Source organism: Poecile atricapillus, chromosome 1 (assembly GCF_030490865.1).
Source record: "Poecile atricapillus isolate bPoeAtr1 chromosome 1, bPoeAtr1.hap1, whole genome shotgun sequence".
Taxonomy (NCBI): Eukaryota; Metazoa; Chordata; class Aves; order Passeriformes; family Paridae; genus Poecile; species Poecile atricapillus.
This window is the reverse complement of record NC_081249.1, coordinates 123,840,130-123,864,642: the sequence shown is the minus strand read 5'-3', so window position 1 is coordinate 123,864,642 and position 24,513 is coordinate 123,840,130. Positions and strand designations below refer to the sequence as shown.

General features: G+C 42.1%; 1 protein-coding gene and 1 non-coding gene across 2 annotated transcripts; one reads left to right on the top strand and one right to left on the bottom strand.

Annotated features, from left to right (window-relative positions):
* Window positions 1-981: 981 nt before the first annotated feature.
* Window positions 982-24,158, bottom strand: KNL1 (kinetochore scaffold 1). The gene is made up of 26 exons (XM_058844773.1): window positions 23,636-24,158; window positions 21,898-21,952; window positions 21,016-21,055; window positions 20,733-20,792; window positions 20,431-20,492; window positions 19,872-19,927; window positions 19,497-19,536; window positions 18,960-18,997; window positions 18,579-18,631; window positions 10,073-14,317; window positions 9,598-9,742; window positions 9,426-9,493; window positions 9,201-9,299; window positions 8,081-8,196; window positions 7,763-7,853; window positions 7,160-7,276; window positions 6,259-6,346; window positions 5,834-5,902; window positions 5,435-5,474; window positions 5,224-5,325; window positions 4,648-4,748; window positions 4,325-4,393; window positions 4,084-4,193; window positions 3,456-3,574; window positions 2,232-2,354; window positions 982-2,125 (listed from the first exon to the last, which is right to left on the bottom strand). The coding sequence occupies exons 1-26, from the start codon at window positions 24,156-24,158 to the stop codon at window positions 2,020-2,022; spliced, it is 6,735 nt and encodes a 2,244-aa protein (XP_058700756.1). The 3' UTR covers window positions 982-2,019.
* On the top strand, window positions 24,085-24,166 carry TRNAS-GCU (transfer RNA serine (anticodon GCU)). The gene has a single exon. It is a non-coding gene; the product is annotated as a tRNA-Ser (tRNA).
* Window positions 24,167-24,513: the final 347 nt, after the last annotated feature.

Genomic DNA, 24,513 nt, shown 5'->3' with positions numbered 1-24,513 from the left:
TCTTTTCCCATTTTTCTTACCCTCCCGCCCTTTTTTTTATTTTCCTCCTCTCTCCCCTTTTCTTTTTGCCCTTCTTTTCTCTTTTCCCTCCTTTCCTCTTCCCACCCTCTCTTTTTCTTCTCCTTCCCCGCTCTTTCCCTTTTGCCTCTCTCTCTTTTCCACTATTTTTCTTCGCTTATTTAATCTTTTTTTCCTTTTCCCTCTTGAAGTGCAGCCCTGTGCCCCCATAAATCCGGCAGCCCGTGCAATTCCTGAGCAGTAACAATTCCTCAGCCAGAACCCAAGAACGAGCAGCTGGAGATCAGGACACATCTAGAGCAGAGGTTGGAATTCCTCACTGGAATTGCATCCCTTGACTTTGACGGAATCCCTTTACCTTGAGGCCTTGCTGTGCACAGACTGGAGCTGCATATTCTTTGCACATGGAAGTGAAGTTTTCCATGAATTTTTAAAGCTGGATAATGGAATAATTTCTGCCCAAGCTCCTTTTTTCCTACTACAAATGTGTGGCTTCACCTGCTACTTTGATTCAATATTCAGAGCAAAATAATAAACTCCACCAAAAACTCACTTGAGTCTTTACAGTAATTGATGCTTTAGTATGTAAATCCACTGAAAGAAAAGAAAACCAGCCTAAAAAGAGGTGATAATGCTCCTGGAACACTGCCACAGCACTCTCTGCTAGTTAGTGATGCACAGGAGAATGGCCTGGGGAAATTCAAAATTCCAGCTATAGTACCTAAATTGAGAATGATTTGGGTGCTATCTTCCTAATTAAAATACAATAAATTCTTGTGAAAAGCCAGGATATAGAAAACTAGCACTAGCAAAGGCAAGGAAAAAAATCATATTATGAAAAGTCTTCCCAAGTATTTAACATAATTATTTCAATATTTTGGATTTAATTTAGTATTGAATTTTCAATCACCAGTTTAAATAGAGCAGCCCATACTCGCCATTTGAAACAGGAAGAGTGATAAATCCAATCTTTATTAAACTTCCACTTTTCAAACAGACGCAAACTTTGTAAAAAGATAAAACGTATAAACACTAAAATACAGGAAAACATTTTTAAATTCAACAAATTTTACAGGGTACAAAGATTTGCAGCTGCAGAACTGAGAGCTGACCCAGGGTTGATCCTTTGGCTTGGCAACACAGTCAGGGTGAGATCAGTTCCAACAGCAAGACCCACATAATACACAAAATTATTCACAAAACCAAGCTACACATACTCCCAGGTTTAAGGAGTTCAGTCTCCTTGCTAAAATTCCATGGCATTCCCAGCTGGGACAGTGCCCCAGCACCCAGAGATAGTGCTGGACGAAGACAATGAATGTCAGAACTAACTCCAGCCAGAGAATCACAGTGATGGCTTTGAGGCCATTGCATCCCAAAGTCTGTGGGCAAGCACAGGGATTTTTAGCCTTAATTCCAAAAATATTTCTGACTTTGGTGACTGGGGTTAATTGCTACAGGTTAATTGGTTAATTAATCAGATGCAAGGATATCATGTCTGGCATGGGAGGGGTGCCAGGCAATGGATAAATAATGGACATGGTGGGATCTCTTAAATTGTAGGTGGTAGTGAAATAATGACAGCAAAAGTAAATTCCAGTTGTAATAATTTAGAGAACACTCATCATTGCTTTGTCTAAGAGCTCTTTAAATGACAAAATTAATGGGCTATGGCAGAAGAATATCCATGCTTGGAATGACCATCCAGTCATTACTATCTGTGATAGGAATGACCACCAGTGACTGACAGAAGATAAAAGGCACCTTGAACTTACAAGGGATCCAGGAATTTCCTTCTTCTCTTTAGACACCCCTGCTTTTGTAAAATTTGTGGCCTGCACCAAGCATTCTACTTGATCTAAGCCACAAGGATACTAAATAGGCAGGAATACTAGAGCTGAGTGGGTAACAGCATTCCCATTTCAGGGAGACACAGCGGGAATTCTAAACTCACAGACTACTCATTTTGACTGCTTCAGTCCTGCCTGTGCATCCAGTAGATCATCTGGGACCCTGGAGCAGATCCTGATGGATCAAGGTGACTATTCTCTGCAGATAGAGGTGACCAGCTGGAACTCTGGAAAGAGCAGCAGCAATTTCCTTCTCCCTGGGGAAGATAAAATTATCACACGTGTTGGAGGGGATCCTGAGTGTTCAATCCCCCATCCCTACTTTGGAATGGGGTTGCATGCAGCAGTGCTTTGTCAGCTCACCCGATATTCCCAGTGTGGGTTTGGACCCTGAAGGGAAGTACAGCAGATGGGTAATCATGAGAGAGAGACAGAGTCAACTCAAACTTTGCAAAAGCCACAGAAGAGGAGAACAGAAGCTTCACCCTGTGGAAATAAACACAAAGATCCATGCAAAACAGTCAAATGGGCTGCTTCCACCTTGGAATTAGTGCCAGGAGTAGAAATAAGTGATGTCACTGATCCAACAAGTGCAGTAACTTCTAAAGATTTCCAGCACAGACCCACAGGAACTTCAGGAATAAGATAAAAAAGGCTCCTCACACTTTATCACTTCAGAATGCAACCCTCCAACCTCCCCCAGAGAAAAAGTTAATGCACACATAATTCACAGAATCATCCAGAAATTATGGGAGAATGGAGACTGAAAATATGTTCTCTAGTTAACATAAAACATTCCCAGGCAATTAAGGTTTTCTAATGCTTTAAGTAGGACTGATTTGCCTCCATTTCAATGGGCTTTTTGGCACTCTTGCAAAGGGAGCTACAAAATTAAAATAACCTCTGGAACAGCACCAAGGTGGACAGAGCAAGTTAATAATTTGACACTTCTTAATTAAAGATATGCATCAATAATGGGAGGATGAGGTGAAATTGTATTTGCTTTGTACAACTGGGACATGCCACAAAATCGGGAAGTATCAAGGGAAAATGGAAAGTGAAGAAAGTAAACTTCAGTTTCAGTGCATCCCTCCTTCCACAACTGATTCTGCTCGGCTGAGGCAAACACAAGACTAAAGGAAACAAAGCCCTAAGCTAAAGGTAAACTCTTGGCTCTGTCTCCTTAGCATTGCTGCAATTTGGCCTAAATGTTTAAGAAAGGCAAGTCAAGCAGGAAAAGAGCAGGGAAGGAGAACCTGTCTGATAGTCCTAAAATCAATGAATTCATGAATGGCCTAATTTCCATGCACTGGGACACTACAGTGCAATTGTATGAAAATAAATTAAATTGCTCTTAAAAACAGCTCCATAAAATGTCACTTTTAAGAATACCAAATCGAAACTATTTCAGTGTATTAGCTTCTGATTAGCTAAAAACTCCTTCCTAAGGCTACTGTGAATTCCACCTTACAGAATCACTGAACAGCCCAAGTCAGAAGGGACCCACACAAGGATCATCAAAATCCAGCTCCTGGCCCTGCACAGGACACCCCAACAATCCCATCAGCATTATCTGAATTGACTCACTCTGTGTCTTTGATATCTGTCTCCAGGAGATGGAATTTTGCACCCCACCTCTGCAGAAATTCCAACTCCTCTCCCAAGATTTTGCAGCGATTCACCACCAAGGAGATGTCAAAGAGAGCCTGGGGGAGAAATCAGAAAAGCAACATCAGCACTCAGGGGGTGACAATGTGATGCCTGAACACACAGCTCATCCTAGAAAGTACAAAAAATAAACATGGTTTAACTGCTACTTCAGTTTGGATGGAAAAATGGAATTGTACAAGTATAACAAATGTGCATTTTTTGCTTTAAATTTGTCCTTTCAGCTTTGCCAGCAGCCACGCAGGAACACAAAAGTTTGGCTTGGCAATTTAAACCTACATTCTTTAGGAGGCAAAATGGCCTTCAGCTCAATTTTTTTTCAGGCAAAACCCCCGTTTTTTAAATAAACTTCAGCTTTCAGGACTCCTGCCTTCAGAGACAAGTATTTCCTGTCACACCTCAGAGTATTCCAGAAGCAAATTTTGATTTGCATTCATGAAGCTTTCATTAAGGTGCTTTGGTTCTCAGCTCAGCTCTATTTTCTCTGTTGCAGAAAATAATAATTGGATTCTTTTTCAGAGTCTTCTAAGTTTCCCTGGAGCATTACCTGGGGCAAGTACAACAGTGTGGAACACTTTTCCTGCCACCTTCCCCGACTTTGAATAAACTGGAAGATGAGTTTTTGGACTAAACATGAGGAGGGTGGAGCTTGTTCCTCTGCAACACAAAAGAAAACCAGAAATCTTTGAAAAGCCATTTCATAAAGCATTAGAAAATCAAGCACATATTTAGTCTTCCCAACAACAGATTAGCAGGGCTTCTACTTTCCCACTATTCAAAAATCTCACCATCTAGGAAAGATTCAAAGTCCAGGCTAATGATGCTTCTGGAAGGACGTGCAGCGAAAAACTCACCATCTGAGAAAGTAAGTTAAAAAACCCCAGTTATTTCCATGCTTACTTCATCTTCAGAAACAGACATGCATTACATACATTTCTGAATTTTCTTATGAAAAAGATATTCAAAGCCACTTCTCTCAGCTTACACAATGTAGTATATTTTCTATTTCCTATTTCTTTTCAGCAGATCTTTACAAATACAGGTATTTCAGGTTTCTACTCTCTAACATGGCAAATTCATAAAACACAAACCTACCCATTTTGTGACTCACCTATTGAAGGTCCAAACACAACTGTGAGCATCACAGAATCATAAAGAAAACTAAAGACAGCTTGCTGCTCACTCCATTCCATCAACTCCCACTCAGTGAAGCTGAAAAGGGGGAAAAAACCCACTGTCACTCCAAGTTTCAACCAACCAACCCAAAAAACTTCCTGAGGGACAAACATCAAAGTGTTAAAGGCACTTGCAGCTCCTACCACATCATACAGCAATGAAATTTTCCAAAGCCAAACACAGTCTTTCATTCCAACAGAATATAAGAGTCTGTTGGGAATGCAAGCATATTACCATAAATTTTATATAAATGTCAATTTAGTGATTGAAGGAGAGTTGGATATAGAAAACCTGATCACAGAGTACCACTGCAAAGCTGCTAATGGAATAACTGCCTCACACATGGAAGTTCTCCAAGGCTTTATTACCTACCTTAGGCAGCAAGGAGATGGGCATTCCAAGATTTCCCACATCAAATAAAAAGGAAAACCAAACCCAAACACATTCATGTACAAATATGAGGCCCCAGAAACAGCTATTAAAAAATAAAACCTGGGGGTGTTTTCCTTACTCATATTTCTTCAGGATTTCCAGGCAGACCCTTTCAGTCTTCTTGAGCTTCTCCATCTCAGCCAAATCAAGCTCATCCTCAGCATCCATCTCTGACAGTTCTCTGCAAGGATAAACCAGTCTCATGAGATGCAGTACAGTGATTACAAACAGACCAAGCCTCTAAAATCTGAGTGTGCACCTGATTCTTAAATCCTTTTTTGACATCTTACCTCAGAAGTTCCTCTTCTTGGGCTGTGATGCTTTTCAATTCTAAAGCAAAGAGAGAAAAGGAAAGAAAAGGGAAAAAAAAATGAGAGAAAAGAGCAGCACAGGAAGTCCTAATTTGCTGTGGACTCACTGTTCTTATGGAGTTAAAGGTTATAATTATTGGACAATAAAGTGCTGAATATGACAACCAGCACACACTCTTCAGGTGGGAAGTTCTAAATCCCCTTTTTCCAAGGAAAAATCAGTCCTTTTCATTCTTTAACACCTATGTAATTAGCTATGTGCAATGCAGGAAAGAGTGCATCCCTCTCAGAGTAAATGCATCAGGGTGGGGGTGGAGTATCGCCCTCTCCAGGTTCTAAAACACCAGACAGAAAGTGCATTCAGCTAGGTTCCATTACCTTTCTGTATGTTCTGCCCTCCTGCTGTTCCAGCACTGCAGCCATCTTCCTCTTCATCCCAAAAAGAATCTGTGGGAAAGCAGTGTCAGGTCTGTGCAGAACTCATAGATTCAATATTTACTTTTGTTTGTGGGCTCTAGAAATCTCAGCACTTCAAAGTTAACTAAAACCTCAAAACGTGACAATAACAAGCAAAACTGGTTTTATTGCACTGTTTTAGAGCTGTTACTGAGCAATTTGATTTCTACTCAAGGCATTGGAGAAAAAGATTTGAAACTACAGAGCATCATTACACAGTAATGCCAAGTTCTGACTGCAGCTTGCATCAAACAACCACAAACATAGAATCCTGAACTGACCTTTTAAAGAGCAGCTCTGCAGAAAAAAGAGAAAGCAGCATATTGGCCACCTCTTTAAACACACACCTGATTCCAGAGCAGCTATGGAGCTCTCTGCCTCCTTCATCCAGTCATCCACCTTTTCTATTCTTGATTGGAGCTTTCTGTATTGCTCCTAAGATGGGAAAATTGTACTTGAGTCACTGATAGCATTTTAAAAGCTGAATTTTTTTCTGAGATCACCATGGGGCTCTTTGCTTGCTAATTAATTAAAGCAGCTAATGATATCTGTCATTAGAGGGAAGAGGCAACTGACAAACCATGGGGGAGTAGTCAATAATAAGAAATTACTAAATGCTTACTGAATCTAGAGCTTTAATATGTACACATCTTTCATCCCTGTCACAATGCATTACAGTGCATTCCTTGTCACTTATCAGAGAACCCCTGAATGGTTTAGGTTGGAAAGGATTTTAATGATCATTCAATTGCAAACCCCTGCCATGAGCAGGGACACCTTCCACTACCCCAGCTTGCTCCAAGCCCCATCCAACCTGGCCTTGAACACTTCCAGGGATCCAGGGGCAGCCACAGCTTCTCTGGGCAAACCTGTGCCAGGGCTTCAGCACCCTCACAAGGAAAAATTTCTTCTTTAATACTTTCTGCTACTGCTACTACCTACTTACTAACACTGGTATTGCTACAGTATAAATAACTCATTTTTTGTGGTGTTTCCTTTAATTTTCCCATTTTTCACTCTGTTAATCATCAAAACTCTTAGGCAGAAGGTTCCTACAAGTTTTCCTGCAAGAAAGTCACTGTCCCAATGTTATATTTGCATATAAATAAAAGGGAAATGTATTTATAAGAAAGAAACTTCCATGAGAGTACACACTTTTAATAATTAAGCTCCCACACATTTCAAGACAATAAATGTGGTAGAAGTGATTTTTTAAAGGTAAATGCCTGCAATCCTGTGGTTCCTTACCTCAGCACTCTGCAGCAGTTTCCTGTACAACGTCTCCTTCTCACTGTGAGACAAGATTTTAGCCTCTTTGGTGAAACAGGATTTCATCTTGTTCAGTTCTGCTCCAAACTTACTCAGCTGTGATGAATGGGAAATACAGAAGAGAAAGTGAATGGAAATATAATCCTTCCTGACTCTAGCTCAGCACCCAACCTCAGTGATATCCTATGCCAAACTGATGAATTATGAAAAACACTGTGTCTCTAATCAATTTAGACTCTTTATTTTCAAGGACTAGATCTTTATTCTTGGCATTAGAACCACAGAAAACAAAAATCCCTTGATCTGCCTTCTCAAACCTTGTGGGATACTTCTATAAATTTTCTGGGTTTTCTATGCAGTAACTATGGGTCATCTGTTTCCCCTTTAGTATATTTCAAATGACACATTTCCTTGCATTCTCCTGACATGCTGGAAGTTCTCAGCAGTTTTCCACTGAGAAAACTATTTTGCCTTGTTTCACCTGCTGTTGTTTTGTGACCATTCTGGTTCTTATTTGATGTGAATAAACAAATTAACCTCACTTCTTCATTACATACAAACATTCTCTCCATGCACCGTTACCTCTTCATCAGTGCAGGTTCTCATTACTTCCCACAAACTCCGGATCACATTCACCAAGGGCTGATCCAGGACAGTCACATGTGGTTTTAACCTGAAATATGGGGGGAAAAAAATGTTGGAAGTCTTGTTGAAATGTCACTGACCACATAAAGCAGCACATTGATATTTATACAATTCACTTCTAAATCTGCAATAAATGACTAACTATATTTTACTTTTCCTGTATGTAATGTGCTAACTTTCTTCAGGCCATTTCCATGCACCCAAAGCTGAAAAAATGGAATTACTGATAAACTGTGTGACTGCAAAACCACTCACTCCGCTATTTTCCGAGAGAGGTCCTGGCAATCCTCCTCATAAATCCTCAGCTTGGGCCGGTGAACATACTGGCTGTAGAGGAGATCTTCTGCAGTGGGAGGTGCACTAACTGCACACTGAGGAAAAACACAGGGAAAAGTAGGAAGAAAAAAAAATTAAAAAAAAAAACAACATATTTTTCAGAAATAGTAACCAATCATTTCAATTCTGCTTTCACGCCTTGTGTTTCCTCACACCAGAGCACAGAGGCTTCCTTTTGTACATGTGTCTCATCATTAGAGCTCAAAAAACTGAAATTAAATATTACTGAAAGAAGTCTCCCTTTTAGATGAAGACTTGAAAACATGTGTATGTTATGCAGATAACAAGAATGCTCCCCAATAAAACAATGCTTCATTCAAAGTTATGCTTAATTCAGAATCAAAGCCCTAGGGAGTCTTATGGAGATTTATTCCTCAAATAAATATAAGGGGGGTACTTCAGCAAGCTGCCTGTATAGTACAGCTCATAAATAACTGATTTATTATTAAATTAATTACTTGCAGTCCTTCAAAGAAAGTTTTCAGGGGCTTTTGTGGAGATGGTGTCTGTTTTTTATCAGCCACTAGTCCACAGCAGCAGTATTGTTTAGCCTGATGAATATTTAGAAACAACTCAGTACGACTAAATTTGTAAAATAAACTGTAGCTAAACTGGCAGCGCTCATTTTAAATTAAAATGGAAGGGATTTAGAAGTCTGACTTCTCTTCTGTGTTTCTTCCCTGTTTTTCAGGTGAGGAAATAGAAGAGTAGCAAGGGAAGCATTCCTAAAGGAGAGAGTAGAACAGGCAGGAGAAGCTCAGAGCAGCTGCAGGCAGTAGTGGCTGATGGACACAGTGAGAAGATAAAGTGAAAAGATCAGACTGAGCTTCTAATTCTTTCAAACTGATTGTCCTTAAAACAAATTTAAAAAGCAAGAATTAGCATATTCATCCAAGAACAGTAATCCTGAATATATGGTATTCAGTGAGGACATGAAAATCTGTTCTGATTTTCATTTAAAGATGTTTGAGTTGCTAAAAATTAAGACCCAAATTAACAAAGGAAAATTATTGAAGGTAAATTATATTGTTCCACTCACATTGGCTGGAAGCTGGCTGTGCCTAGGCTTCTGAATCACAACATGGACTTGAAGAAGAGTAAAAAACTCCCCAACTGTGATAGCACCATTCTTGAATTTCTGTACATTTGAGGAAAAACATACAAGTAAGTCCATATTTCAAGACAGAATGTTCACTGGTGTATAAACACACGAGTTTTTTTTCCTGTTGGGACAGGAAGTTCTGTCTTCCAGCCCTGTCCATACCTCCCATAAATTTTCTTCACAAATGCTGTCCGTGAGAAGCTGGGACTCCACGTGACCGCTGCGATGGACTGGGAAAACAAAACAGAAAGGGGGAGGAATTGGTGGGGTTAATAACATTCTTACAGGACAAAGAACACAAAGTTTGGGACTCTTATCACAAATCATCTCTTACTTGTTGATTCTATGTCAGCCTTCACAGAATCCAGGGAGCTGCTGGTGTTGGCATGAGGACACTCAGAGCTTTTAACTGAGTGACTTGGAGGTTCTCCAGCTTTATCAACTTCTGCTTGGTCCTCAGGCATAACATCAAAAGTCACCTAATATTATAAAATTTTTTGAAAATAAATTAATATAGTTATAGGAAACAACATAACCGGATCAGTGGTTCACTGTAGCTGTTCCTTAAAAGGATTAAAGGGATACTACGCAGAGAATTGGCAAATCCCTCATTCAGCCTGTGTTGCACACACCAACCTGATTCTTCTAACTTGGCAAAACAATAAAAACCACAGGGAATGACACAGGAGAATGACAGCAAGCTGGTGATTATGAAAAACAAGAAAACCATACTAACAGATCCACTTACACCCCCAAAACTTAAGCCCTGCTGATATTCTCATATCCTTACAGTTAGGGACCAAGCTCACCTCCAAGTCTTGAGAGGCCCCAGCATCCACATGTTGATCCCTCCTGGCCTTCTTTGGGTTTTGAAGATCCTCCCCAGTTTGTCCTAAAGCTCTTTTTACGTTGCAAGTTTTTGTCTCCTCAAATGGAGCCTTTTCAGAGTGGGGGGTTTTGTTTTTATTTTTATCATCCCAAGCATCTTCCACGAGTTCAGAGCTGACAGATTCATTGGAATCCATTTCCTCCAGGCACACAGGGAGAAATTCTTCTGCTATGAACTGAAAAGGACTGAAGTTCTGCCTGCTAGACTTGTTACCTGGGGTTTCACTGGTGTTTCCTGGAACTGAGGCTTCTACTCTGTCTGATTTTGTATTTATGTCTTGTGCACTGGAAACACGATTTCTCTTGTTTGGTAGTTTAGGCTGGAATATACCCAGAGGGATATTTATTCCTGGATATTTATCCTTAGGCACCATTCCTATAGGATCACCTCCAGATTCCAGACCTGTGTTTTCCTGTTTTTTGGGATCAGAGAAGTTATTAGCTTCACTGACAGTGTTTTTTCCCAACCTCAGGGTATCCTCTGGCTGAGTTGAGGAACTGGGCAATGGGTCAGAAGAAGCAGTTTTCTCAGAAAGAGAAACAGATTTCCTTGACAAACCTATCAGTTTTGAACAAACACCTAAAATACCTGAAGATGCTGGTGGAAGAGTGGGATGTGCCTGATCCCCTGAACTGTCACAGACCGAAGGTTGCCTAGTTGTTTCAGAGTTTATTTGAAAGTCTTTTGGAGGCGCCTCCCCTTCACCTGACAGCTCCTCATTTTTCTTGGATTCCTTGTTAGCATCTGGAATGAGGTTTGCTCCAGCCAAGCCCAAATCTGAATCTCCACGTCGAGATGAATCCTCTTCCACTAACTGGTTTCTCTGAGTGCTAGGGGAATCTGGATGACCCTTCCAAGGATCTGATCCCTGCATGGGAAAAGCAACACAGGATCCCAAGCTGACACTTTCTTCCCTGTGATCCACAGGGCCCTTACTTGGGAACTCTAAGGATACTCCCTTTGATTGCAGTTTTTCTGGTGGTGTCAGATCCTTCTCCCTGCTTACAGGGACAGAATTATCTGTGGGAGGGCCATGATCCTGTGGTGCCCCCACATCCACAATACTTTCTCGAAGGGAGACAGAATAAACAGAATGTAGTGTTGTGCCACCGGGGAGCTGGGCAGCTCCTTTCTCACTAGGAAATGCTGTGTCTGATGAAGCAGAAGAGGGAATGCTGGCCTTATCCTTAGGTTTTGTGGCACATTGTGAGGAATCCATTTCACCTCTGCAGGGCACCAGCCCTCTGTGCATGTGCTGTGGTGGCTGCTGGGCATTTGTGTGGGGCACCTGCTGGGCCTCAAACCCACGGATGCTCTTACTGACAGCAACAGTGTGGGATGCAGTGATGTCCATATCCTCCTGGTCGTGGGCAAACACAATGGTTTTGTCAGCAGGAATGGCTGGGATGGGCTGGATGTGCTGTGCTGTGTGAATTGTGGTGGTTTCCATATCCTCAGCCGGAGCAAAACTGATGGTTCTGCCACCTGCAGCCTCTCGCCCGCTCAGCTCCGCCGGTGTTGTCGTTGTAGCCCCTTTTTCTAAGGACATAGTTTCATCTCCCCCCTGACCAAAGTATCCAGGTGCTGCTTCGTTTTGTGACAAAAAAATGTTGATGTTGTAATCTGGAACCATCGTCACACACCTGCCAATCACGTCCATGTTTTCACCATGAGGAAACACAACAGACTTTTCTCCAGACAACTGGGAACTTCCCTTGGGTGCCTCAGATGTCCTGGCCCACACTGGCTCTTCTGCACCCCTCTGGAGCAGCCCACGAGCTGAGGGAGGAGTTTTTAAATCCCTTCTCGAAGAACCTGTTTTACCCATGGAAAAATGTCTGTCAGAATCCCCTCGGGTTGGCAATATTTTGCTTACTGCCTTCACAGGCTGTGGTTTTTCTTGCCTCTCTGAGTTTTGGCCATCTGCATTTATTCCTGTCCCAAACTGTTCATTTCCTCTCATTCCAGAGGGAGCAGGATTGTTACTGAAAGTAAATGAACCACTTGGAGCCAAAGCAGTAACAATTTGCTTATTGGTGCTCATTTTCAAGTCCCCACATTCCTTTGCCGCAGTTTGACTCACGATATCCACACCACGACGACTGGAAAATGGGAAGGGCTGGTTCTGCAGATGCTTGGATAGTGGAGCGTTTTGATTATAATTATTGGATTCTTGTTCTGTGTTAATAGGAGCAATCTCAAAAGCAGCAGGATGAGCTTTGGTTATGTCCATGCTTTGATCACATAAAAACATGCCTGTTGTGTCATGTGTGGAGAAATCTGAGAGGCTTGGAAGGTTTTTTCCCAGAGGCTGTGGTACAACTTCTTGGCTTTGCAAAGACAGGGATGCACCGGTGTTAGTGACAACATTCTCAGGGTCTCCTCTGTTTTGCTCTTGTAACAAACACATGCTCTTGGCACAGGAACTCAGACCACTTGCCTGGAAGTTGGTTTTTCCAAGTTTCTTATCAACCATTATCATCCGAATATCTTGAGCATTCCTTTCCATAGCCTGGCTCTTTTTAATATTCCCATCAATATTCCTCACTTCAACATTTTCCTTGTCCATATCTACAGAATATGCAGATATGTCACCCTCAGTGACATTTTTGTTCTGGCTCTTTCTCGGAATGATTTTACAGAGCATTTGATTCGGTTCTGCTGCTACCCCACTGCTTTGACCATCAAAGAAAACAGTGTGGCATCTAGTTATTTCCATTTCTTCCTGCTCAGTTACATTGGAAAAAGCAGATCTGTTACCCAGGCAATGAGGTTTGCAGGTGACAGAGGTGAACACTGCACTGGGATGTTCATTACCAACACTCATTCCACCATCCTTAACACAGGTTTTAGCCAAGTCCATGTCTTCTTCTGCGAATATTACTGTCTTCTCACCTGGAAAAATGAGCTGGGTGTTTGCAGAGGGATCAAACCTGCCAGCCACCAGATGTGTGTATGAGCCAAACCCAGCGCTGGCTGCAGCAGGACCACAAGCTTGGGACACTTTTTCCACGTGTCCACCTGGGGCTGAAGGCAGTTCAAGTGCACTGATTTTAGAGGGCCCAGCAGTAGGATCATCTCCAGGTGCCAGACCCTTTAGGATGGTGCCACATGCCAGGGATCTGCTCCCTGGGAGCGGAGGGTTGGTACTCACTGGCTTTTCACAGGTTTTATGGCACAAACTGTCCTTTTCTGTGGTGCTAGCAGTATAGATGATGTCTGTGTAATTCCCAGTCATCTCCATGTCATCACACTTGGAAAACACAACAGTTTTGTCCCCTCGGAAGACAGTCTCAGACAAAACGGATCCCTGGATGGCAGACAATGCCCCGGCCTCCTGTTTCCCAGCTCGCAGCTCTCCTCTGCCTTCAGAATTTGCTGCTTTTCTGCCTGCACAAAGCTGAGGGTCCTGCTGAACACTTAAGTTGTGATTAGATGCTCTCATGAACACAGAACTATCTGACTCTGTGGGTGGGAAATCCTTTTGGAAGCTGAGACTTTGGTTCCCAACAGTGGAGAGGGCAAAGGACACTTTTGCAGTGTGACTGGTTGTCACGTCCATGCCCTCGTCTGCAAACGCCTCGGTAACATCCACACACTCCCACTGCTCTGGTGGAACCTCACTGACGCCAGGGAATGGAATTTTAACATCAGCTGCCTCACATTTTGTCATCTCCATCCCACCTTCTCGGCCTCGAAACACTTTTGTCACATTGCAGGTGTCCAGCAGCTCATGGGAATAGCCAAATTCCCCAGACAGTTGTGTCACATCTCCTGAGCCTTGGGAAGGGACACAGCAAACATTCTCCTTGTCAGCTCTCTCAGCAGGATTGTTTGACTTCAGCCTCAGCAGAAATTCATTGAAATCTATTTTTTTCACAGTAGTGGCTTCCTCTTTCTGTTCCAAAGAGGGGCCTGGATGGTTTGCCGGGTCAGAGAGCAAACTCAATTCCTGGCTGGTTTCTGCCTTCCCCTGGCTGGAGTTTAACCTAGCCAGGAAGGAGGTGAAGTCTATTTTCTCGGTTCTGTCAGGCTGCTGGGCTCTGAGGTTCCGTGAGATAATGGCTGTGTGACTGGCTGTCATCTCCATCTCATTCTCCTCTGAGAAGAGGAGGGTGGTGTCCTGCCTGTCCATCCTTGGAGCGGTGTGGTCCATGTCATGCCACTGAAAAACAGGAAAAAAAAAAAAAAAAGGAGAATTCAGTGACTGGCACTTAAAACAAATGATCAATGGTTTATTCTGTTTAAAACAGAAGTCAGGTAATGTTGATTAATGTAAAGTCCTAAGGTTTTAGCTCTGTGGTTTTTTTTTAACCCAACCTGTTAATTTCAGGCCTCCCTGATAAGCAGCAACATATTTGAGGAAAGGACAATGACTAAATGATGCAAATATACCATATTTAAATGGCTTTCAATGAAACAATGTGTGTCATCTTACACTTCACATCTAGCCACATCTTAGCAAGCATAGATCAATGACTGAGGCTTATGGATCAGTATTTTCTATTTCTCTACAACATGATTTCCACCAGTTTATTGTCCACCTGCTCCAAAGCAGCAGCACCATGCTGGATATTTCAAAAAACTTCTTCACCACTGATAAGGGAGATTTTAGTCTCTTTAGCAGAAAACACTTACAGTTTTATAGCTGTGGGGGAAAATTGTAATTAGATATATTATATTTTATCAAGTATAATGAATATATTTGTTACCAGATGATAAATTCTCTACATCTGGCGAGTCCTGGCCTATGGAACTGCTCAATGCCCATTGTGTAAGAAGGAGAACTGGAAAACTTTAAAAAGTTTGCAATCAGTGGTGGCCACTTTACATGCTGGAAGATCAAGAGAAGTGGCCTAAGGATGGAACCTTGCAGTATAATACACATTGCAATTAACGTTGCTTTGTAGAAGGAAAATAAGTGGGATGAAATTCCTTGTACACTGGAAAAGGAAAAGAAAGGCAAAGGGTTGAAAGAGGTGTTGTTTTGTGTGCAGCATGGGACAGAGGTGCTTAAAGTGCAGGTGAGAAGAAGAGGAGGATGATTTAGAGCTGATGGTTGCTCTGTGGAAAAGAATAAAGGGGGTGAATCATGACTCACCAGGGAATATGGTTAGACACATAAGGGAGTCTAGGAAAAGTGGACTGGAACAAAAAGAACATTTTAGGGGATAGGAGGATTTTGGTCTGATTGTGGAATGCACTAGAAGGCAGCAAGGAGAGGGAGATGTCAAGGAAGTTCTGATAGCTCCCCTCCAGCAGGTGGCTGGGAATTATGGTCCAGTAACCTTGTTTTTAATGGTGGATTTAATGTCATGGAGAAAGGTGGCAGGAGTTTAAAGGGAAAATCCAGACAGAGTTGCTAAAGTGTTTGAAACCCTAATTAGGACTCAGGACCCCCCTCACTCAGAAACAATTGGTTGATCGTTATAACAGTTTGTGACTAAACTATACTTCAGTAATTTGTATTAATTAGTGGCTAAAGTATATCTGGCAATTTGTATTGTGATAATTAGTTCTGAAATGTATTTGGCACTTTGTGTTGATAGCTGATAGCTGAAATGTATTTGGCAATTTGTAAAGAAAGGGGACATTGGAAAAGGAAGTGTCCCCAAGCCAGGCAAATCAAACAAAGAACCTAAACCAGGCTCTTCAAGCTACCAAGCCCAGGACCTTAAGTGAAAATGAAAAACCCCCTAAAGGAACCAGGGGAACCATCCTCAGCTGAGCCCTGTTACATTATTGCTGGGAATAAAAAGGTAAACTTTTAATTGATACAGAAACAACTTATTCAGTACTGTGTAAGTGCAGAGAAAAACTTAGCTCAGAACCTGAAAGTGCTGTGGGTGCAACAGGAAGGAAAGAGAACAGTTTTTTTTACAACAACTACTTAAATTAATAAAACAGTGGGGGAAACTCCAATTTGTATACTCCTGAATGCTCAATCCCCTTGTCAGGAAGAGATTCACTGGGAAAATTGGATGTTCAAATAACTTTCTAGGATGGGGAAATACAAATTGAAACACCAGAATCAAAAGCCATCCAGGCAAAGAATTTTATGTTACAGGAATCAGAAGAGCTGGACAAAATCCCAGAGGAGGCAGAAAATGCTGTAACCGTTTTGGTATGGGCAACTGCGATGCCTGGATGATCAAAGGTGGCCAAATTGGTGAGGATTACTCTCAAACCTGAAGCCAGACTGATAAAGCAAACCAAATTATCCTAATAAGTCTGAGGCAAGGAGAAGTTGGAGAGACTTATAAAATTTTTTTAAAATATTGAAAGAATATAAATCAGAATATAACACATTGGTATTATCAGTTATGGATTAGTGCAAGATTTAAGGGCCATTAATGAAAAATTCCTGATATTCATCCAGTGGTAACACATCTGTACACACTCTTGACAGCACACAAAATTGGAAAGTATTCTGCCAGCAACCAAGACTGAAAGTGACTCAGTGCTACAGTATATCTGCTACATTTCTTAGAACAATCTGGATACGGGGTGTCAAAGAAAATGTCACAAATTAGCAAAGAAGCAGAAATATATTTTAGTTTTGAGATGTTGCAGGAAAAATAGAAGCTTGGGAAGCAGCTGAAAGAAGCCATTTGCCAGATTCCAGAGCCAAGGACTATGAGCTTTCCTAGGTAAAGCTGGATGGTGCCAGTTATGGATTGCAGTTTTGGGGTACTGGCAAAACCCTTGCATTGTCCTCCACCAAAAACACTTGGTTTGGACTCCTGAGAGTCAATAGTGCCTGAAAAGCCCTGAAAGAACCTTAATGCCAGCCCCTGCACTGGGAGCCTCACACTTGAACCAAACCATTTGAGTTATCTGTGCATGGAAGGATGCACCTGGCACACCACACCACAGCTACAGAAAATCCCAGCAAGTGATTAGTAAACTCATATAGGCGAGTAATTGTAGCTCCAAATTAATGTATAAGGTAAGAGAACTAAAACCATCAAGAAACACCTCAGGAAACATTGTAACTAATTCATAAAGGAATATGGTAAGCACAAAGATGACAGAAATTAACATTGGTTACTGAAAAATAAGTAGTTTGTCTTGCAAAATCATCTCAAGGAAGGAAGGCCACCTCCAAGGCTAGCAAAACAGAGGAATTCACCAGGTAATTATTGGCAAATTGAATTTGCAGAACTGCCCAGGCAGAATGAGGGGCTGGTACATTTTAGTATTTTAGTACTTTCTTTAGATGGCCAGAAACTTTCCCATGCCACACCAACAAGGCAAGGGAAGTCTCAAATTTTTACTGAAATTAGTATGATACCATTAAAATTAACTTTTGTAAGCTTTAAAAGGTACATTGTTACCAAATCACTGGGACCAGACTCGCCTGTACATCCTTTCCAACCAGAAGATCCGGTGCTCAAGAGAGTCTAGAGTTTTGGGGCAACCCAGGAGAAGTGGAATGGACCATATCAAGTCCCCCTGGTGACCTACACTGCATTCAGAGTGGAAGGAATTGGACCCTGAGTTTATCACATGGGGGTAAAACAAGCAACCACACCTTAAACACAGCACAGATAAGACTGACTCACACCATGGAGCTTTTATGTATATACATGCAAATCCTATTATTTTAAGATAGGATATGGTTTTCTAAGGAAATATTATTTATTAGATCTAGATGAAAATTATAAATAATTACGTATTTATAGTAATAATAATAATAGAACTATATTCTTAATTTCTGGGAAGGAAAATGTAGTCTTAAAATTAGTGCAAGGTTTTGGCAAATTACAGAGTGTAACTTCTGTAACATGTGGGACCTTACAAAGCCGATTAGCTTTAGACTTATTACTGTTACACAAACGAGGAGTATGTGGTTACTTGAATTTAAACAACAATACTTGCTGTGTGCATGTTCCAAATGTGACAGTTAAATCAGATGATAAAAATAAGATAAGGACTGGTTGCTGCATCTAGCTGAGAATTAATGGTAGAATAAGAAAGTAAATAGTTAAACAAAGTATTTAAAGAACTTGTATTTTCTCTGACTGGTTAGTTTGTCTTATTTTGCAAAATATAATTGTGATTGTATGAATAATTATGACTATTATATTTGCCTTAAAAACTTGTATTACTAAAAAAAGTAAGTGAGGCTCATGAAAGCTTGCAAAGAAGATAAGAATGGAAGAACTAGTTCATTACTGAGAAGTTATAAAGGAATTTCAGAAGCAAGAGTTATTTATGTTGAAGTCTAATGCCTATCAGATTAGGACACACTTATAGACACACAAAATATAGAATATAGAACATTCACTTTCAAGAGAATTTTATATGAACACAAAGGCTTATTTTTTAGGCAGTTAACATTTTTGATCTTTACTATACAAATTCTTGTGAGGTATTTTGGACACTGGTATTTTCAGCACCAAAAAATCAAAGCCTTCACATACCTCAGTCAGCTGCCCCAAGACCTGGATGGGGGCATGAAGCAAAGTGTTCATCCCTGTGGAAGGAAAGGAAATACTCCAGTTTTTGTACTGTTTGCTTATTATTTTATCCACTGAGCTGAAGCTCAGTGTGCTGAGTAAATAAATACAATTAAACCCAAATATATTCTGAAAATTATTTTCATTACTCCCTTCAGCACCTTGAAGGGCCACCCAGACTTCCACAACAGGGTCCTTGTAAACAACTTCAAGGGGTAAAGCCCATCCAGAGAGAGCTCTCCCAAGGCAGGGAGACTGCTCCAGGCACATTAAAATTTCTCAAACATAATCAGTAGCTTTAAATAAATAGAGTAATTTAGTTATTAAATCTGTTTTCAAACTCACCAGTGATCTCACAAGAAACAGACCCAGGGTCTTCATTCCTACAAAAGGTGGGTCAGAGAAACAATTTGTTAAAAGATTTCAAAGAGAAACCTTGCTCAACAAACTGAAGAGGCAGAGAATTGTGTTGCACAGAATTCTGTGGCAGACCTCACATGGGTCTGGGCAGCAGATACCAGACACTGCTTATTTGTCTTCAATATATTCTAATTTGAGTTGCAATCTTATTTTTCCCATTAAATTATCTATTATACCACAAACCACTGTTCAACATACAGTGGCATTTTAATTTTTATGTGAGAAGAAAAGATTAACTCTATTTTTCATAGAATCTGTGGTTCTATGAAATTCTCCTTCTCACATACAAAGTATCTTATCTGTTATTTTACCACCAAGTCATTTTAATTTTACAGATCCCACCACTGTGTTTTATCTATAAGAACTTTGATGCCAGACTAACACTTTATCTTTTTCTGAGGAAAAGGATTGGTAATAATAAACATTGAATAATAACAAATATCTATCAGGCATGATACTTACTGATTGGTCAAGGTATCATCCTTCTCATCTGCTGAATGCCCTAAAATTAAGAAAATGCCCACATTACAATATGAGAAGCATGATCACATTTGTACTTGATTATCTTAGAAGTTTTGCCCAACCCACGTGATTCTGACTCAATAAAACATTGAGACAAGAGTGAAGTGCACAGAAAACAATGTTCTGAAGTTCTCACTCTTGATGTGTCTTCTTGTGGCAAAAACACTGACTGAGGAGTTTTCAGCCAGGCCAGGATAAAGAGCTGACCATGTTGTTCCTTCCCCAATTGGAAAAGTTTTGATTTCTTAAAATCAAGCTAAACTCTTGTTGCTAATAGTCTGGGAAGCCTGTCAAGAAAAGAAAAATGAGTTTTACCTGTATTTTCTGTTTCTGATGCGCTGTTCTTAAGATCTTGCTGGAAGACTCTGCAGCTAAGAACAAAACCACCAGTTTTTAAAAACACAAAACCATCTCTAAAACCAAATTTAAGGAAAAAAAAAGAAAAAAAAAAGAAAACAGAAAAAAACCAGAAAAAAAAAAGAAAAAAAGAAAAAAAAGCAGCACTAATTTAAATCTTTTCTACATGTTCTGAATACCAAAGGTATTTTGAGATACCAAAAGCCAGAAGTGTACTGAACCCAGCTGTATTTTTTAGGGAGAAGATGCCATTATGACATTTAAGATGTCTGAATGGAAATTGAACGTTAAACAAAAATTCCCACCTATATTAATTTCACTGAACTGGGCTTTTTTTCAGCTGGGAAGAAAAAATGAATAATGGCTCTCAGGGTTCAACCCAGCTCGATATAAGACTCTTCCTGCTGCTTGCAGTCATTTGTGAGTACTCAGTGAGGACACTTTTAGGGGGAAGGATTATTTCCTGCATTCTATGGCTGAGGAAGGGATGTAGGTGTGCACCCTTCAGCTCCCTCACTTGATGGTATTGGCGAAGCTGACCCTACGCGAGCTCCTCCTGCGTCTCTCTACGTGGATGTCCTGCCAATAAAAAACACAATGAGGTTGCTTCCCATGACAGGCACAGCTCTCCAAGAAACACAAAAACAAACTAAATTATTTTTTATTAATAAATAATTATTATAATTAATTATAAATTATAATAAGTATTGATATTATTATCAGAAACGGTGCACTACAACCACCCGTGTTATCCCAGTGGCATGGTTTAATCAGCAAAACACCGAGGAGGATCGGTAGGAAAGGGCCTGATAGACCTACCTGGGTCATTTCGTTCCCATTTCCCAGATCATCCAGAGGATTTCGTGGAGCCTTTAAAATCTGAAAGAAAATACAATAACTGCAACTCCAAGAGCTGGTTTCTTAGCTGAAGAGAGTTTCTAAGAGCCAGCAGTGCCCCAGTCAATCCTCTCAGTGCAACAGGCTCTTTTGGAATGCTTTTCTTCAACTCGCAAGAGCAAGCAGGTTCCTCTTCCAGGAACTTTCAGGGCTCCTTTCCCCCCCTCACACAGTTTTATTTCAAGGAATGCTGTAAGTTACTCACAGAGGACAGTCGCTTCCTTCTGATATGCTCCGTGTTATCACTGCAGGGGGAAAAGGGAAACAGGTATTGATGCCTAAAGTTTTTAGCTTTTATGTATTCTTCATGTATTTGTAGCTCTGTAGGCTGTTAAATGCTTCAGTGTAACTTCCACTACTTTCCCACCTTTCTTTCCAACAGTGAACAGGCACTTATTGACACATTCCTAATATTTTGTTATGTCTTGCCTGTTACTTCTCCAAGGACATTTTATTTTGTACCATATAATCACAGGCACAATAAAATGGGTAGGAGGGCAGAACCCAGGGGGCAGATTACCTAACCAACTGTTCCTCTCATTGACCAGATACTCTAATTGCCCAATCCTATCAATTGAAAGGCTCTAATCTGGGGCAGTGTTTTTCACCATGTTATGTACCTGAAATCTTCCAAGTAAAGGTTTGCTTTTACATTATCATTATATAGCCTGAAAAAGTTGGTGTTCTATTTCCAGGCATCAGTATGAAGGCACAAAAGTTCACCAAGGTACATTTCCTGAATGGTCCTGCCACGGGTTTGAGGTTAATAAATGGATTTCTCTGTTATTTTTACAAGTGTGAAATTAAATAAACAACATGCTTGGAACAGATTGATCATTTCAGCACTAGTTCCCAGAATAAGTTTTGGAAAACTCAGCAGATTGCCCCCCCCAGTCCCACGGTCAGTTCATCTCCTGACAATCCATCACTATGAAATCCCCTCACCAGACACCAAAGAAACTCCCTGGTCTTCTTCACAATTGAAAACACATCTAATTCAAGGGATGTTGAAGCACATTATGAGAAGTTTTGCTTCTAAAGGGCAATATTTGTACCACAGAAAAATTCTTAGAGGATTTAAACTCACTTTTCCACAGCAGGGTCTGTGTAAATCTTGTCCATTGCTGATGGATGTGCTTTTCCTATAAAAAAACCCTTCCTATTAAAAAAAAAAATCCTATAAAATTCAGCACCAAAATTCAAAACCATTGATGAGCCTCAGTAGGAAAACTACATAAACCCGCAACTGGCTATTTGCTTTTGATGCTTTTTTTTTCCCTCTCCATCCTTCTCTAGTCACAGAAATGCTCTGAAGTACAACAGGCCTCTCAAGCCAATGTCCTCCTGTTATATTCACATTAGACATATATTTCCTATTGTATATCATACTAGAAAACAGCTGTGCTAACAATTTAAGTATTACTGGTTAACTGACCTTTTATTTAAAATTAAGATTCTAGTAAATATTGGGAAATAAACGAGATCAAGCCCTATCCAAGACAATGTTTGTTCTGACACATACCAGCCATTTTCCCTCTCACTCTAAACTGAATTTCTGGTATTTCAGCTTGCGCCTGTTGCTTCTTGCTCCTTCTCTAGATACAACCAGGAGAGCATGGCTCAATTTTCCTAAAACACTCCTGAAAGGAATAAGAGGAATGTGTTTTTACAATCTGGCCTAAGCCAGAGACTGAGAGGTGAGTTAAACAAAAGGGGGATGTTACTTATGGACACCAACTGCTGCTTATCCAAGGCCCTGCTAAATTCCTGGACTTGGAGAAAAAGAACAAAGATAAAAAGAGGGGACAGGGGCGTGCACATTAGAAGAGGGTCTGTACTACTCAATTCGGGAAGTGTGTATCTCTCAAGTACCTCAGCCAATGGGGAAATGTAAATTAGGATAAAAAGGAGGCTGCATCCCCCAGAAATTTGAGGGACTCCATGGAAAATACCCCATGGCCTCTCCCATTATTCACGAATAAAGCTACAAGACTCCTCTGTCTCCTTTTGGTACATAAACCTCTGGCATCATGAATTAATTTGCCAAATACAGGGAACATTTTTTTCCCAATATCCCATCTAAACCCACTCTCGGTCAGACTGGACACACAAAGGGAGGGACAGGGAAGATGGCTGTGGGAGATAAACCTGGAGCTCTAACAGCCTCGATCACTCTGCTATTGGGGATATTAATCTGAAATTCACTTCCCGACCACCTTCCTTCTTCCCTAATCCTGCTTCAAAATCCTCTACAATCCTTGAGGGACGAGGGGTGAGCTGAGTCGCTGTGCTGATGAAACCCAACCCCCCCTTTTTATTTCCCCGTTTGACTCTGGGAACACGGGAATCACTCCGTAAGGCTTCAGCCCATCCCTGCCCCTCCTCGGCCTTTTCCCCGCTAGGATGAGCCCACAAAGTCCCTTTTTCCGCCTCTTTTTGTCCCCGCGCCCTCGGTTTACCGCCCACACAGCCCAGGCGCCAACCACTTATCGACCACAAACCCCGCATTAATCACTCTTTCATTAATTACACCACACGAACACGTTCCCCAGACATTCATTACCTCGGATCGATCCGCACCCCCCTTATCGGGGGGGGTTCCCCACACGCTCCGCGCCCACCGCAGGTGTCACCTGCCTCAGCCCTCCTTCCATCCAGCCGATCCCGAGGCCGCTCCCGGGGTAGCGCCGACCTTCTCCCCCCGCCTTCTCCCGCGCTCCTGCCCGCAGCACCCGCCCCGGCCCCTGACAACGGCCGCCGCCGCCGCTCCCGCGCTGCCCCGGCGCCGCCTCCTCCTCCGAGCCCATCCCCTCGGCCATTCTTACCTCCCGCGCGGGGCCCCCCGTTCCCGAATCCCGGTTTCCGGGTCCCTGGTCCCGGTTCCCGCTCCCCGATCGCCGCCGCCCCGTTCAAATCCAACCGCCCACCCCGCGCCCGTGACGACACATTGGCGCCGTACGGGATGGCTGCCCCCGGCTCCGTACAACATGGCGTCCCCTTGTGCCGTACGACATGGCGGCCTCCGCGGATCGCTCCGCTGCTGCCATTTCGGTGTCTCCCGCGGCCCTCACGCCCGCAGCGGCGGTGATGGGGATGGCGCGGTACTGCACGAGCTCCGCGGGGTGATCGGTCGCGGCGCGGTGGTTTCGCTCCGCACTGTGCCAGTGCAGGGCCGCATAACCGGCGCCGCCGCGCAGGGCAGAGGCGGGCGGGAGAAGATGGTGGGGGTGGTGGGCGCACTTCCTTATAGGCCCGATGAGAGAGCAGCTGCTGTGACGAGGTGGCCGAGTGGTTAAGGCGATGGACTGCTAATCCATTGTGCTCTGCACGCGTGGGTTCGAATCCCATCCTCGTCGGAAAAGGAAACTTTTTTTCCCCTCACACCAGTTTATTTTTTTCTCCCCCACACTTCCAAGGTCTCCCTGCGGCCCTTATGGGGAGAAGGAAACGCGGAGGTGGCGCCCGGGACAGACAGGACACAGCATCCTGAGGGATTTAGGGTCACACGACAGGATAGAGTGTCCCGAAGATTCTGGGGGGTCGCAACCAGGAGGGAGCGTCATGAAGGATCTGGGGTCACCCAAGATAGCATCCCAAGGAATTTAGGGGTCACAGCCAGGACAGAGTGTCCCGAGGGACTGAAGGGGCTCATCCAGTATCCAGCTTCCTGTGGTGCCTCTCCCTGGGGTAGCCTGACTTGCCT